This window comes from Osmerus eperlanus, chromosome 9, assembly GCF_963692335.1.
Source record: "Osmerus eperlanus chromosome 9, fOsmEpe2.1, whole genome shotgun sequence".
NCBI classification, from domain to species: domain Eukaryota; kingdom Metazoa; phylum Chordata; class Actinopteri; order Osmeriformes; family Osmeridae; genus Osmerus; species Osmerus eperlanus.
In genome coordinates this window covers 3,786,692-3,802,412 of record NC_085026.1, presented here as the reverse complement: position 1 = coordinate 3,802,412, position 15,721 = coordinate 3,786,692, and the positions used below count along the sequence as shown (strand labels likewise).

General features: G+C 44.5%; 1 protein-coding gene across 7 annotated transcripts in view; it reads right to left on the bottom strand.

Moving 5' to 3' along the window:
• sash1b (SAM and SH3 domain containing 1b) overlaps positions 1 to 15,721 on the bottom strand; it is a 46,840-nt gene that overhangs the window by 5,663 nt on the left and 25,456 nt on the right. For 4 of the 7 annotated variants that reach the window (XM_062470269.1, XM_062470265.1, XM_062470267.1 and 1 more), the window contains exons 2-13: positions 7,265 to 7,393; positions 6,855 to 6,905; positions 6,398 to 6,447; positions 4,714 to 4,754; positions 4,314 to 4,400; positions 3,916 to 4,028; positions 3,676 to 3,777; positions 1,807 to 1,939; positions 1,121 to 1,533; positions 664 to 738; positions 429 to 572; positions 188 to 341 (exon numbers count right to left, since the gene is read on the bottom strand). In XM_062470269.1, the coding sequence (XP_062326253.1) occupies positions 188 to 341; positions 429 to 572; positions 664 to 738; positions 1,121 to 1,533; positions 1,807 to 1,939; positions 3,676 to 3,777; positions 3,916 to 4,028; positions 4,314 to 4,400; positions 4,714 to 4,754; positions 6,398 to 6,447; positions 6,855 to 6,905; positions 7,265 to 7,393 (1,492 nt within the window). Of the gene's footprint in view, positions 1 to 187; positions 342 to 428; positions 573 to 663; positions 739 to 1,120; positions 1,534 to 1,806; positions 1,940 to 3,675; positions 3,778 to 3,915; positions 4,029 to 4,313; positions 4,401 to 4,713; positions 4,755 to 4,841; positions 5,164 to 6,397; positions 6,448 to 6,854; positions 6,906 to 7,264; positions 7,394 to 14,892; positions 14,988 to 15,721 lie in introns of those variants that run through there. The other 3 variants (XM_062470270.1, XM_062470266.1, XM_062470271.1) reach the window with 3 other exon arrangements.

Here is a 15,721-nt window from a genome sequence, read left to right as displayed (position 1 = left end):
ATCTATACAATAAGTCTAACTGATTTCTGACTGGTATGTTGAAGCTAGGTTGGTGAAGCTAGGTTCTGGAAAAAGCAAGCTGGTCAACGTGGTTTGGATAACATTCATAAGTCAAAGTTGGTGTCAGTGCAGTGCGAGACAGTCTTTATTTTATGATATGTGGGACCTGTACTGGTTGAACACTTACTCATGGAGCTCTGTCCACTGAGAGAGCTCCTCAGACTCTCCACCGAGCCCCCAGGCTTCAGGGAGGGCTTCTCCAGGGAGTGTGTGTCCGGGTGGGGGGAGTGGGGGCAGCTGGACGCCCTGTCTGGGCTCGACTGGAGGGCAGATACACAACGCTGGAGAAAATACTGTCTTGTAAAGTGAAGTTTTCAAGAGAAGAAGAAAACAAAAAACGGTGTGCGTGTTTGATTTGGATGACGTACCTGTTCGGAGAGAGAGCAGTGGTATCTTTTTGAAATGCGTTTTCTCATCGTTTCTCTCACGGACTTCACCTTCTTGCCCAGAGAAATTCGAGACGTCGGCGGAGACTTCGCAGCCTCTCTGGAGGAGCCGTCTCCATCTTTGTTCTAGGATTCAGAAGTAACGGGAATATTGTGTTGGACGGCCGCGGTATGAAATGCTAATACTGACAAGAGCATGTGAACAGCAGAGACTTACAGTGACATCACAGTCACAGTTGACTATGTGCAGAGATCGGTTGGTCAGATCGAAGCCTCCAAAGCTGCAAGTTCTCTGAAGAACACAACACCGGACAATCAATGGAAGAACTCTGAAGAAGGCCTTCACAGTAAAAAAATTTTTTTTTTAAGGGTCTGAATACGATTTCCACAGAGTGGCTAACTCGACAAAGCCCTCACTGTGATTGGTGGATCAGGTTCACTCCAGCCTTAGAGCCCGCTGCCTCTAATGTAATGTATTCAATTAGTAGACACTTTTATCCATAGCAACGCACAGTGGGGTAATTTAACCTGGCACCTGTTGATCTGGAGTCGTGTGCTCTACCCTTGAGCTATTACCCCCCTACTTGCCCTCCCCCCATCCGCCTCCCTCCACCCATCCCCCTACCTACCCTCCACCCACCCTCCTACCATCCTCTCTCACCCCCCCCACTCACCCCATGGTAGTTGAGCGGGCTGAGGCCTCGCCGGATCTCTCCATCCGTCACCGAGCGCTGCATCCTGGCCTCGTCTCCTCCGCAGCTCTCCGCCTCCGACAGGGAGGAGCTGCTGCCCTCGCCCTCCCCCCGGGCCCCGCCACCGGGCCCTTTCTCCTGCAGGCTTGGGCTGCTGCCGGAAGACTTGCTGAAGGCTCGGAGCAGCCTGTGGCTGCCGCAGGTGTCCAGGCTGCTGGAGGAGGGCGAGGTGGTGAGGCTGTCCGAGTCTCTGGCCGGGCTGCGGGGGCTCAGCTGGTCGCGGACGGCGGCCGCCAGGGCGTCCACAGGGCAGGGAGCGGGCTTCTTCTGCACCCCGCAGTACAGAGACAAGCCGTCATCCACGTGGAGGGGACCATCCAAGCTCGCCACGCACTCTGGAGAGAACGGGGGGACAGACGGCCACAGGGTGCAGGTGGACATGGTCAACTAACAGCCTGGTATACAGAACTCAAGCTTTTGGAAACCTCAGACATTTGTAGAACACTGCCTGTGATCTATCCCAATGAGTGCTTGGTTGACAATCCAGTAACCGCATATAACAAATTTAGTTTCAGCTCATCTTTCACACAAATCTTTGAAAAATCGTCTCATCCACAGTAGCCAGGTGTGGTTGTGTCTCATGCACGGCTGACCGCTGCTGCTCCTACCCTCTGGTCCAACTCTCCTGGCCTCCTCTATCCGTATCAGCTTCTTCTTCACCTTGCGTGTGGACGAGACCAGCTTGTGGAGCCTCCTGAAGGTGCCAGACTCCTCCTGCTCGGTGTCCGACAGTTCACATGACTGTGGGAGAAGGAGCCAACTGTTAGCAGAGGCGAGGATGGAAAGGGTCCTTATCTGATTCGCCTCAAGCTACATTACAGGCTGTCAACATATGTACGGTCTGTCAGTGTAAGGACACTGAAGTGCATGGGGGGAAAATAACTGTGCCAAATCAAGCAGTACTAACTCTCACGGACAATAACCCTCCTGGTCTGGTTGGAGGGTTTCGATTTAGATGTATTCAGTACAAGTGTCAGTCCTGTACAAGGTCCATGAACAGTAGGTTTTGAGACCATTGGCCGATTTGAGCTTTGAAACAGTATATGTTGAATGTTTGGTGTTCATCAGGATGGTAGAGAAAAAAAGCCTAAAAAAAGGCCTGTCTAATTGGCAAAAAAATGTCAGTTCATGTGTTCTGCTTGGTGTTAACGACATACAGCTCACCATTTCACACACACACAGAGACAGAGCGGTTATGTACGTCAGAGACTGAAGCGGTGAGGAGCACGTGTAGCAGCAGAAGCCACAAGCAGCCTAGCGCTCCCCATAAATGCACCAGCAGACAACCCACACTGCAGAGCTGCAGGCTAAGTGAAGCCCCTGTGGTCTATCATCTACATACACAGATGGGTAAGAAGGGGCTTTTTGGTGAGGGGAAATAATACTTTAGGTTTGCAAGCTGGACTGAACAGATGTTTCGTGACATTCACACAGACACACACAGACACACTGTGTGTGTCTGTGTGTGTTTGTGACTGTGTGTGTGTGTGTGTCTGTGTGTGTGTCCTGACCACGCAGGTTCTATTCCTGGAGCCACAGATGCTGTGAGAACAGAAGAGAAACTTTATTATTTCTGATAAGTAACCCACAGACCGCACCTATAATCACCTACCAAAGTTAACAGTTTGTTCATGCTTCGATGTTTTTAGAAGTACAAATACTGCTCATATGAGTGGAGAAAGACACAGGGACAGAGTGAGAGAGAAAGACAGCAAGAAAGAGTGAGGGAGATAGCGAGTAGAGAACAGAGGGAACAGAGAAATAGGGAATCCATCCAGACAAATCTGAAAAATGTGCCCTGGACCCGAGCCCCCTAATCACCCCACCCAAGCATGAAAGCGCTGCAGCCTGCACAACAGAGCTGTGTGCTGAATCACCCAGCTCAGAGCAGCACAATAGGGGGTTAGCGCTTTCACTGGGATGAATAGAAGTCTGCCTGTAGCCCTGTAGATGGGAGAGGGCCCTGGGGGGCTGGAAGGGCTTAGAGGGGCCCCGGTTCACTGCCAGGACATGGACATACATAGGGAGGGAGGGAGGGAGAGAGAGGGGGAGAGGGAGAGAGATGGGGAAAGGGAGAGAGCAAGAAGAAGAGCGAGGGAGGGAGAGAGGGAGAAAACGGTAGAGGAAGCGAGGGCATCTACAACAGCACAGAAGTACGAGAGGCCCTGGTGCTGGAAGGGCTTAGAGGGGCCCCGGTTCACTGCCAGGACATGGACATACATAGGGAGGGAGGGAGGGAGGGAGAGAGAGGGGGAGAGGGAGAGAGATGGGGAAAGGGAGAGAGCAAGAAGAAGAGCGAGGGAGGGAGAGAGGGAGAAAACGGTAGAGGAAGCGAGGGCATCTACAACAGCACAGAAGTACGAGAGGCCCTGGTGCTCTCCAGTGCCCAGGAGAAGATGAGCTCCATCGCCCAGAATGCACTCTGTTCCCAGTGGGAGGGGGCACGGTCGTGTCTCGTGTCTTTCGTGCTGACTCACGTTGCAGTTGAAGGAGTCGTTCAGGTTGGGACAGGGGTGATCCATCCATTCTGTGGCTTCAGCACTACAGGACTGCTTGTTCTGGGTCTCAAACTCCCTGAGCTGTGAACAGCAAGACAAAAAGAGTATTGGATCTGATCCGTCACAGGCAGCTAGAAGACCGAGCACCAACGCCATATTGAACATGTTTAGCTAAGTATTGACGTCAGCTGAAATCTGGGACAGGAAGTGAGGTCGTACCCGCGCTAGGGCTTCCTCCACGGAGATCATCTTCTCCTTCACCATCGTCATCAGCTGGATGCGCTCTTCATCACTCATGGTGATGTCACTGGCCACAAAGCCAATGTCCTCGCCTGCTGACACAACCGCCGGCATGAGCATTCCAGTGGATGTTTGTGGATATCATTGATATTTACATTCAGATCTGATACACTGTACTACCAAAAAGTATGTGGACAACTGCCCAGTATACACACACCTGCACACCTCTCATTCCAAAATCATGAGCATTGATTTGGAGCTGGTCACCACTTTGCTCTTATATCTGCCTTGACTGTTCTCTGAACGGTTTTGGCCATATAGTGTACTGTATATTATATTCTACATGAAATACATATACATGATTTGTGTATAAGTACCTTTAGACATCTGTCGCATGCCACCTTTCTGTGACTTACGGAAATTTGTCCAGAAAGACTTATTTTTTCTCTTCCCATCCCATTGTCCTACAATCAGAAACAAAATAATTTAATAACTCGTAGTTGAGTCACTGGAGCGCAAATAATAAACCACAGCGACTATAACAAAGGTTTTAGTTGGAATGTAGAATGTTTGGATAAAACAACCGCGTAGGTACAGTACATAAACCCTATGAATGATAGTGTACATATCCAACCATACTGTACATCCATCTGAATGTTCAGTAGAACGGCATACCTGTGTGTATCTAAACAGCTTTTGTAACGTCCAGTTAGACACATCTCAGAGACCTTGTCAGATCTCAAGTCTAATAAATATAGGATCAAATCATAAACTCACCCCCTGATCCATCTTCAGAGCTAGACTTGTGCATGGTAACCCTAAAGAGAAAGTAACCTGAAGTTTAATAAAAGTCATCCTGTAGATCCAGTAACACTGATGACACACGTTATGGAAAGATTTCTCACCTGCTCTCCCATGCAATTTTCTTCATGCTTGTAGCTAACTATATCACCATTGTCAGCTAAATACACCTCCACCTTCTCCACTCACTTCCCAGTCCACAGATTACAAACGTTCCCTGGCCTTCATTCTACCAGTTTGGTATGCTGGTGCTAAATCAAAGATGTCAACACAGATGAAAAAAAACTAAACAAGCTGGCTTATGAGCAGAGGTCAGATCACTGTGACCATCACAGCAACAATAGGGGCTTTTCACACACATACTGGGCTTTACTGCAACACCAGCTAGAACGCTGCTCTCACATTCCTCTCCCTTCCTCCCTCTCCCTCTCTCTCGCTCTACCCCCCTCGATATCTCTCTCCCTTCCTCCCTCTCTCTCGCTCTACCCCCCTCGATATCTCTCTCCCTTCCTCCCTCTCTCTCTCTCTACCCCCCCTCTATATCTCTCACCCTTCCTTCTCTCTCTCTCTTTCTCTCCCTCGATATCTCTCTCACTTCCTCCCTCTCTCTCTACCCCCCTTAATATCTCTCTCCCTTCCTCCCTCTCTCTACCCCCCTCAATATCTCTCGCCCTTCCTCCCACTCTATCTGCCCTAAATCTCTCCCTCTTTCTCTTCCTCCCTCTCCCCCGACCCTCTTTTTCTCCCTCTCTCAAACACTTTTTTAGATATTATCTCTTAGATATTAACACTTGTTAATTCTGTTAGCCATGAGGCCCAGTGCGGTTAGGGAGTCGGGCTATTAATCAGAAGGTTGTTGGTTCGATTCCCGGCTGTGAAAAATGGCGTTGTGTCCTTGGGCAAGGCACTTCACCCTACTTGACTCGGGGAGAATGTCCCTGTACTTACTGTAAGTCGCTATGGATAAGAGCGTCTGCTACATGACTAAATGTAAATGTAAACTGACCAGAAGGGGGCAGTCAAACCCACCATTCATAAAACCTGTTCCATAGCTTAATCAAGACACTGCAACATGCTTTTTCCCAGGGACTGCAACACATAACACTTTTTTTAGTGTTGATGCATTTCTTACTGAGTGTATATACACACACCATTTTCAAATGTACACTTGGTCTTTGATTTATAGGATCATCTTTTTCTATAAATGTTTACAGTTTATATGTAAACATTTGCAACTTCACAATAGCTGCAACCACGTAAGTGCATGTAATTTGTGTGGACCAACTGACCGACAATGAGCCGTAGAGCTGCTAGTCAAAGCAAATAACGGGTTGCTTTCACCAACAAATGACGTGACACCCCAACTCAGATTTTCTACAAGAGCAATCCATCCTTCCAAACACACAATCGGAGGAAGGAAGTGAGGTCTTTCCTAGAGGGCCGCATCATGTGAGGAACTTGAGGTCAGCAGGAAGTGAGATAAACACGACTCTCTCCGCTGACAGGAAGAACAGGTTCACTACTGTACCTCCAAGAGCACACGTATTACCACTAATAACAACATGGCTAAGAATACTGCCTAGCCAACCCTAAACAATCCTGATAATACTGCTATTAAGGATTAAGGATAGGGTTTCAGGGGAGGCTGGGAGGATCTTACCGTCTCTCTGTCTCGGGGGTGGACATGGTACTGTTGAAGCCCAGAGATTCCTGCAGGAAAAGAAAATGAGAGATTGTTCAGACATGCAAGGAGGGTGAGAATGGATGCAAACACGCATGATTTGAATGTCACTATTAAATCGAACAAACCCCCCCAAAAAACGAACAAACCAATAAAAGGCAACACTTTGGGAAAACACTGGGACACACTTCCAGGGCTTGTGTTATGTTCAGTGAGGCATGACTGTGACATGACTGTAGGTTTTCCTGACTATGACAGGCCAATTCCACTGCCCTGCTCGGTGACACACTGGACCAGGAAGTGACTTTGCCCTGGGGTTTTGTGGTGGGGATAGTTGTGTGTGAGTGTATGTGTGGGAAGGGGAGTGGTGTCAGTGGATGTGTATGTACATGGGGTGGTTGTGTGTGAGTGTGTGTGGGAAGGGGGGTGGCCTCACCTGTATCTGGAAGCGAAGATGCAGGGATGTGGAGACTGAGTCAACCTTCCCCTGAAACACACCAACAAGGGAAGAGATGATACTCATCTTTAGAACAGCGCACCCAGGTGACTCACTGCACTTAAAAAGCATGCATGTCATCCTTACAATGTTAAAATACACCAGAAGGCCATTTCCAGGCCATATAATTGCATAAAGACTAGAGATAGTTGCATAATCAATAATGTATACTGAATAATAATGTGTTCATTTAGCAGATACTTTTATCCCAAGCTTAGATTTGAACCTGCAACCTCTAGATCTACAGTCAAATGTTCTACCACGGATATAAACCCAACCCCATCCCAAGACAGACATCTAGGAAAGTGTAGTCTGCTTGGCACGCCTGTCGAAAGAGGTGGGTTACTTACCGCGTCGACATCCTGGACGACCTTGCGTTTTCGAATCTCATCCATCCTGTCGCTCACGTCGCTGAGAGAGGTTCCGTAGAAGTCCGAGTACTCTTGAGCCAGCTCAGCAATGTTCCCCAGTGAGCCGTCCTGAAACACACGCCAAGGGAAGTGAACACAGACGCCAGAGATTCCGTAACACTGATGTAAACAATGCATCAAAGACTGACTAGTCAATATCAACACTGATCCAGCTATCTGGAAGAGGCCTAGTGACAGAACTGGTTGTACTGTTCCCATCAAGTGTGTAGGCATGTGTTTGTCTGTGTTTGTACAGTGTGTGTATGTGCGTGCATGTGTGTGTATACGCATCTGTGTGTGTGTGGTTAGGGTTAGGGTTAGCCCCCCCCACCCCCCCACCTCCTCTCCAAATGACTCTCACACACTCCTCAGGCCTACTCAGCCGTGCCCCCTGACCCCTTAAGAGCCGCTGTGTGACGCAGCTGCAGCTCTTGATGACCTCAGTGCCCAGCGCTCGCCGTAAATCACCGTGGCCATCCAGAGCCTTTCCCTGGTCAGGACCCTAGACTTAGGTGTGACCTTCTCAGAGACTTCCTACAATTGTGCTGCCTGTTGACGAGTGTCCTTTGTTGTGTTGGCCGAGGAAAACGGGCACTAAAAACGTTTTTTGGGGGAGGATTTTTGCTGAGGATTTCTCAACGCTGCATTGTGACCCAAACAAAATAAAAACCAAGATTGATCGTAACCTGGGGGGTATTCCAGGTAGCGGGTTTAGTGAAAACTTTGAGTTGTTTAACCCTGAAAAGTGGCTTACTCCGGGTTTTCCGTTCCAGAAAGAGAGGGTAACGAAAACCTTTGGTCAGTGTCCATGGTAACTTACTCTGTGAACCTAACCTTCTCGCTAGCAGCTTTTTTCATGACAAACTCTGCGTTTCTACCTATCCCCTCCCACTTTCTGATACAGTTGGCAGATATGGGATGTCCTTTCCTGGTTCAGTCGATGGATCTTGAACAAAATTTAATTCGCTTAGTTATACGCCGGGAGAGGATTTTAAGCAAACCACCTGAGCTCGAGCATCACTTTGAGCAGAGTATCATGATCTCCTGTTTTAATGTTACAACTAATTCAAAACTAGTTTGACACAAACAATGACAACTTGACTGCTGTTAGACAATGTTTCCCAGATAATGCTCAGAACAAGTAGTCTAGGCCATATGGACTAGGTCATATTTTCGTTATCACACGGTGACTGACATATTGCCACATTATAAACATCTCTCTCCAAATACGCTTAATAATGTTATTAGCACTAAATAAATGTAAGTTTATTGCATAGTCGATATAGGTCACTTTTAAAATCATATAATTATATCCTGGCCATGGATGCATTAATCATTGCTGTCTTTCAAATATGTCAGTTAAAAAGCAATTAATTTTTATGAGAGAATATATATAGAGAATGTCACTCTTGCCTATCTTAAAAATTTGAGAGCCCTGTGTCATGTAGGCTTAACAAAGTTAGTCCGTACAATGAAATTCTTATAGTGCAATGTCCTCCTTCCACATAATTACAATAAAAACACTAAAAAGACAAAAAAATATATTAATATACAGTCAGAATAAAATAAATTAAAAACGCACATCAATGAAATGACAGTTTCCTGAGTGTTAAAGTGCGTTGTTGCAAATATCGCAAGTCATGGTTCAGTATGTGTGTGTCTGTGTATGTAGTGGGGGGGAGGAGGGGGGAAATGGAAGTGGCTTGTGGGGGAGCTGTTCACCATCCTGACGGCCTGCGGGTAGAAACTGCTTGTTAGTCTCTTTGTTCTGGATTTCAGACTCCTGTAAGGTCTGCCTGTGACCATGTACCGTCCTGTAACTGGTGTTCCAGCAAATGTATTTCAAGATTGTAGGGGGTCAATATTGGCCAAACAACCGAAACAAATTCCCCTATGGTTTGAAGGAAGATGGGAAACTGAACAGTGTATTAACATTAACCAAATAATGCCAATACCAATGGAATTACAGTTATTTGACTCTGGGTTAAATCAGAGCAAGAATGGTCAAAGTAAGGTTAAATAAAATAATAATTTAATCATATTGCAAATTAATTAAATCAATTACAAATAAAGGTTAACTTTTAGCTACTCTACCATGATTATTGCAAACCACAGATAGAAAGCAAGAGGTGAGGAAGGAGGAGTGGGACAAGCCAGAGCTGAGGAGAAGGTCTCAGGAGATCAAGAATCCACAGAACAATGCTTCACAATTCAATTTATACCCAAGAACAACCAATCACACCACAAAGCTGATTTGAATTTGTTAACTCAACTTGGAGTATGTCAACTCTGAGTTAAGCGCGGGCTTGAGAACTATTAAAAGCCAACATCAATGGAGCTCCAATACTAGGATCCACCATGGCACCCGGCGACAAAAAACGTTGTCCTACTTAAACCACACTTCAGATACAAGTTTTATTTCATGTTATGGTCAATCTGAGCACATATTCCGGAAAAAAACCAACACGGCTGTAGCAGCGTATAACTGGCGTGGGAGACAAACTGCCAAGTCAATGCATACATTTGAATGTAATAGCCAGTCCATACATCGAACATTTAACCCCACTGTCCGTTAGTATTGGGCTACAGGAGAAAAAGTGGTGGACTTAATAAAATAGCATGTTCAATGTTATATTAAATATAAAACATACTACGAACAGGTAAGACATATTTTGCTTAGGCTATACTCTTGTGATTGTAGCCTCGACGTCACCTTGGTTTTAATCATATTCGACATGATACAAAGTAAATATCAATTGGTGCCTATTTCAACTTGTAGTAGCAGATTCCCCCAACATAATGCTTTTCCCAGTTACAAGTAAATGAGATGATGATGATTAAGATGACGAAGAGACATGGATAGAAATGGATGCAGACAATGAGCTACTGGTAATTCTCTCCCCTTGTACTTTTATTTACAGGCTTGTGTCGAATTGTCAGTTACACTGACATTATGAGAATAAGGAATATAAAAAACGATTTGCAGATTCTGATCCTGTTGAACAGAGCATGGATGTAGTATACAGTGAGATGTTCATTAAATTGCAGGTGAATTCTGCATGTGGAACTGTGAAATGTAATGCAATCTCATGCATTCCCAGTTACAAGTAAATGAGTTGTACAAACTGCACCTCATGAAGAAAGTGCCAAAAACTGACCAAGAAATGGTGTAGGCTTACTTAGTGTAGAATAATAAAGACTATGCTTGAAAAAGATTTACTCGAACACCAGTTACAGGAGGATGCATGGTCACAGGTAATTGTAGGAACAATAGCCTATATGAATATTAATTGTTGAATTTGCTGAATTTCTATTTTGACCAAGAGATGGTGTACTTAGGGCAGAAGAATAAAGGCTGATCTTGTAAGGCTATCAACCTGCCCCCACCTATCATATGGTACAATTTGGAGTTACTGGATGGAGTCTCAACTTGATGGCTCTCACACATCATTGTGTAACTTACTGTAGCATTGCTAGTCATATGTTGATAAGTAAGGGTCAAGATTGTGGTGTGATTAGTTGTTCTTGGGTATAAAAGGAATTGTGAAGCATCTGTGGATTCTTGATCTCCTGAGACTTTCTCCTCAGCTCTGGCTTGTCCTACTCCTTCTTCCTCACCTCTTGCTTTTTATCTCTGGTTTACAATAATCATGGTAGAGTAGGTAAGAGTTAACCTTCACTGATTTCATTCATTTGCAATATGATAAATGATTATCTTACTTTGACCAGTCTTGCTCTGATTTAACCCATAGTGTCAAATAACTGTAATTCCATTGGTATTTACATTATTTGGTTAGTGTTAATACACTGTTCAGTTTCCCATCTTCCTTCCAACCATAGGGGAATTAGTTTCAGTTGTTTGGTCAATATTGACCCCCTACAATCTTGAAATAGATTTGCTGAAACACCAGTTACAGGACGGTAGGCTATATGGTCACTAGGTGAATCATGTAAATTGTAGGAATAGCCGATAAACATACTCATTGTTAGATTTCTATTTGTAGGCAATGAAGACTTAGACCAAATACAATTTCAATTATTTGTCTTTATTTCAGTGCCAAAAAGCATTTGGTCAGTTCTGAGTGCACGTCCACGGCGAGTAACATCAGCGATGTAGGCCTAAGAGCTGAGAATGTTGCTAAAATAAATTACAGATTGTGACGGGAAACGGTAACGTTAACCTAAGTATTCATCAGGGAATTAAAGCACATCAAATCGCAGTCTTAAAATCCTCTCCCGGCGTATAACTAAGCAAATTAAATTTTGTTCGAGATCGGTCGGCTGAACCAAGAAAGGATATCCCATGTCTGCCAATGCTATCAGGCTCAGAAAGTGGGAGGGGATAGGTAGAAACGCCGAGTTTGGCATGGAAAACCTGCTAGCGAGCAGGTTAGTTTCACAGAGTAAGTTACCATGGAAACTTACCAAAAAGGTTTCGTTACCTCTCTTTCTGGGACGGGAAACCCAAAGTATGCCACTTTTCAGGGTTAACCAACTCAAAGCTTTCACTAAACCCGCTACCTGGAATAGCATCCTGAACAGACCGGTCTGGTGTCCAGATTAAATGTTTACTGAGGCTGATTAGGACCAATGACCTTTGCAGATCCTCTTTTTTAAGGACTTTACATTCTAAACAAGACAAGGTCTACTGAATCACTCGTTTTATGCCAGGTCAATGCATCTCATCAGCGTCTGAAAGATAATTTTTTTTCATAAACAAACATCACAGACAACACACCGAAGTTCACAGTTTCATAATGTGTCAGAAAGCATGCATATAGTGTAGACAAACGGCCAACCACATTGTTTCTACTTTAACCTACATGGTAACCAGACAGTTGATATGTGCCTTTGTGCTTTTATAAACCTTGGTGGGAAATCTTGTGCAACTGAGAGAAGGATGTTTAGTGACACCAAAAGAGCAGAGAAAATGTACTGTTTTACATTAGGGGTGGGGGAAAAAAATCGATTCACATTTGAATCGCGATTCAGTCTGCTGGCGATTCAGATCAATTCACAAATTTATGTGAATCGATTTTTTGTTATTAGTTTTGTTTTTATATATATATATATATATATATATATATATATATATATATATATATATATATATATATATATATATATATATATATATATATATATATATATATACACACACACACACACACACTGAACAAAATGATACACGCAACACTTTTGTTTTTGCCCCCATTTTTCATGAGCTGACTCAAAGATGTAAGACTTTTTCTATGTACACAAAAGGCCTATTTCTCTCAAATATTGTTCACAAATCTGTCTAAATCTGTGTTAGTGAGCACTTCTCCTTTGCTGAGAAAATCCACCCACCTCAGTTGTGGCATATCAAGATGCTGATTAGACAGCATGATTATTGCACAGGTGTGCCTTAGGCTGGCCACAATAAAAGGCCATTCTAAAAAGTTACGGTCAGGGTTAGCTAACCTTCGAGCTAATCCTCGACCTTCCCTGAGACAGTTTCTGACAGTTTCTGCAGAAATTCTCACCCTAAGCGACTGGTTCGAATTGTGACCCCAAGAATCAATTCAAATCGAATCATGAGGTACCAAAAGATTCCCACCCGTAATGTACTACTCAAATGCACTGAAAACAGGCAACTCAATGTTGATGAATACTTTATCAACATTGGAATGTAGCGTATGTCACATTACATTGTCTGGCAAGTTGGTAGCAAAAACGTATACTATGGTTGAATAATTTACAAAACATTGTTGACGTTTGGAAATGTAAATGACCCCCTTAAGATAAGTCATTTTTACATGAGATTATACTACATGACAAGGTTTGTTTTGTTTTCTTTAATGGGGTAGCTAGCATTATCATCCTCAGATGGTGAGTTGTATTTCAAGTATGGCAGCCTCTGTGCACACGCAACAGGCTCTTCACAATAGATCCCCACAATAAGAACGATTTGTGTGTTTTTATACCATTCCCTCTCTATATGGTCTCCATCTCCGTATGCAAATGTGCCCCCAAACAGTCTTGTGCTGTGAGAAGTAACACTGTGGGCTCACTTGTCTCATGGACTCTGTGACTGGCTCAACTGTCCGGAAAACCAGGCCATTCATTTGCTAAATGACATGCCCTAGGGTCAACCACGGCCTGATATCCGGCTGCTTTTCACTTTCGCAAAAATGAGGTTAGGGTCCAGAGAAATAGAGAGAGAGACAGACAGTGTTGAGCCTCTTCCAGACCCTCGCAGCACACTGAGCCAGATAAACAGCCTATTGTGAATACGACCACATGATAACGCATCGCCCCGAGAGCTTGATCAGAATCAGAATCAGAATGGGATTTATTCGCCATGAAAGTTTGCACAGACAAGGAATTTGCTTTGGCAGGAAGGTGCATACAATAAACATATACCTAAAATTTAAATATGTGGACTATCTATACTAAGGGTACATAAACTAGCAGTACTAAGTGGGATTAGAATAGAATTAAATATACAATAAAAAAAATAAAAATAAAATGGACATTGATAGACATGGCATGCCTGTTACACTTTAAAAACAAGTGGTGAGTGTAGTTCATTTGTTTTTTAAACGTTCGCACTCCAACGGCAGTCCAAATTGGAGGTGATGGGAGACACAATCAAAGACATGCTTTGATCTGCCTAAAGCGCTCTCCATCTTTAAACCAACCCCCCCTCCCGGCACACACAAAACACTGAACGTGTCAGGTCTGAGGAGGAGGGGGTGGGTGCTGAGAAGGACACCGTGGTGTCACCTTACTCCCGACAACGACAGGAAAGTCTGCTCGTCTGTCCCACATTGTTCTCCCAGGCATCAGTAGCCTCTCCTGGGAAAGAGACCTTGCTCTGACCACATTGCTCTACGACCAGGCTCAGTCTCACTGTTGCCCTGAATCCTCCTTTATTGTTTATACAGTGATGTACGGATACATCCAATTATAGGTAAATTCCAACATGAGAAAACCCATTTCATAGTCATTATGTGAGGCGTGATTATTTATTAAGCAAACATGGTCGATGTTTCAGCTCTCTTCCTAAATATGGAACACTTGTTTCTAAAGTAATGCAGTAGACAGCCCAGCAAAAATAGCTTGTGCTAGACAAGACCTCAAAATATGACTGCTCCTTTAGCAAAAGGGAGAAAGTTAAGAACCACAACCGAGTTTTCGCAAGCAAGTCTCACCACTTTGGAGGTACCGACCCAAGTGGCCAGTCACTCAAGCAGGCTTTAGAACTGCTGTGTGCTCAAACAGCACTTAGCCTAAGTACCATGAGTACCCTCTCATGTGACCTGTGCTTGACAGGTCACATCACAAAGCATGGGAAGTGCTACAAAAGAAGACTTTCCTAACTCAAACATGAAAAATTCTCTATCTTTCTAACCTCATCCACATAATTCATCCAACTACAACATGACTATCAGAAAGAAAATCATAGGTGCATTCTGTCGGATTGATCCACGATAAGTCTTCCCTTAGCACATCCCAAACAAAGTAACAAACAGTTCACTTAACTCCTGTTAAGGAACGTTAAGAGTGTTCAATTCAACACTCACCACCAGTTGCCATCTGTCTGTCAGAGGTCTCCCAGACGCTGGCTGCTTGTCTACTCATCTGCTCGCAACTGTTCTGGAACCTGCAGTGAGCTCAGAATCAGACAGCATGCCGGAGGGTCAACCACAGCCTGCTGAAGGGAGGGACTCCCAGCACCAGCTTCAGCTGAACAACACTAGGACCGCCTAATGGTCCAAATAAATTCTCTCTCTCTCGCTCTCTCTCGCTCTCTGTGTGCACACAACCCTATCACATGAAGTATATCTTACTACAGACAGCACAAAAATAGTTACTATCAATGACCAACAGAGGGCAGCAAATGACAACTCGAGCTAAAATGCTCATCAATCAGGTATTGTAGTTCAGTCAAGGCACGTATTTATTTGACGATTTATCGATAGCCATAGACATGGAAATAGGTTACACTTTGGTCGAGTGGATGTATATAAGGGAAGCACTCCCTGGGGACTAAACCAGGAGCTGGAGACAGCGTGTCCCACTCTTGCTCCAAGTTATTTTGACATCAACCAGCGCAGGGTATAAATATTTGAGATTTCCATTTGACCTCCTTCAGTGACTCGCAGTATTGTAGATCTGCATAGTAGGATTAAGAGTAATCCCTCATGTATTTGTCAAATCTGAAGCAAAGGATATCTAATCTTCACCCTACTGTTTCCACAGTAGAGATTGGGCAAACAAAGCCATGATCAGATCCATGGCAGAGGCTGCAGATTACACAGACGTGGAGGAGAAAGGGGATATTATAGGGAGACAGAGCAGAGCTGGATTCACAGCTGAGGTAGAAAGCAGACCTGGATACACAGTTGCGGT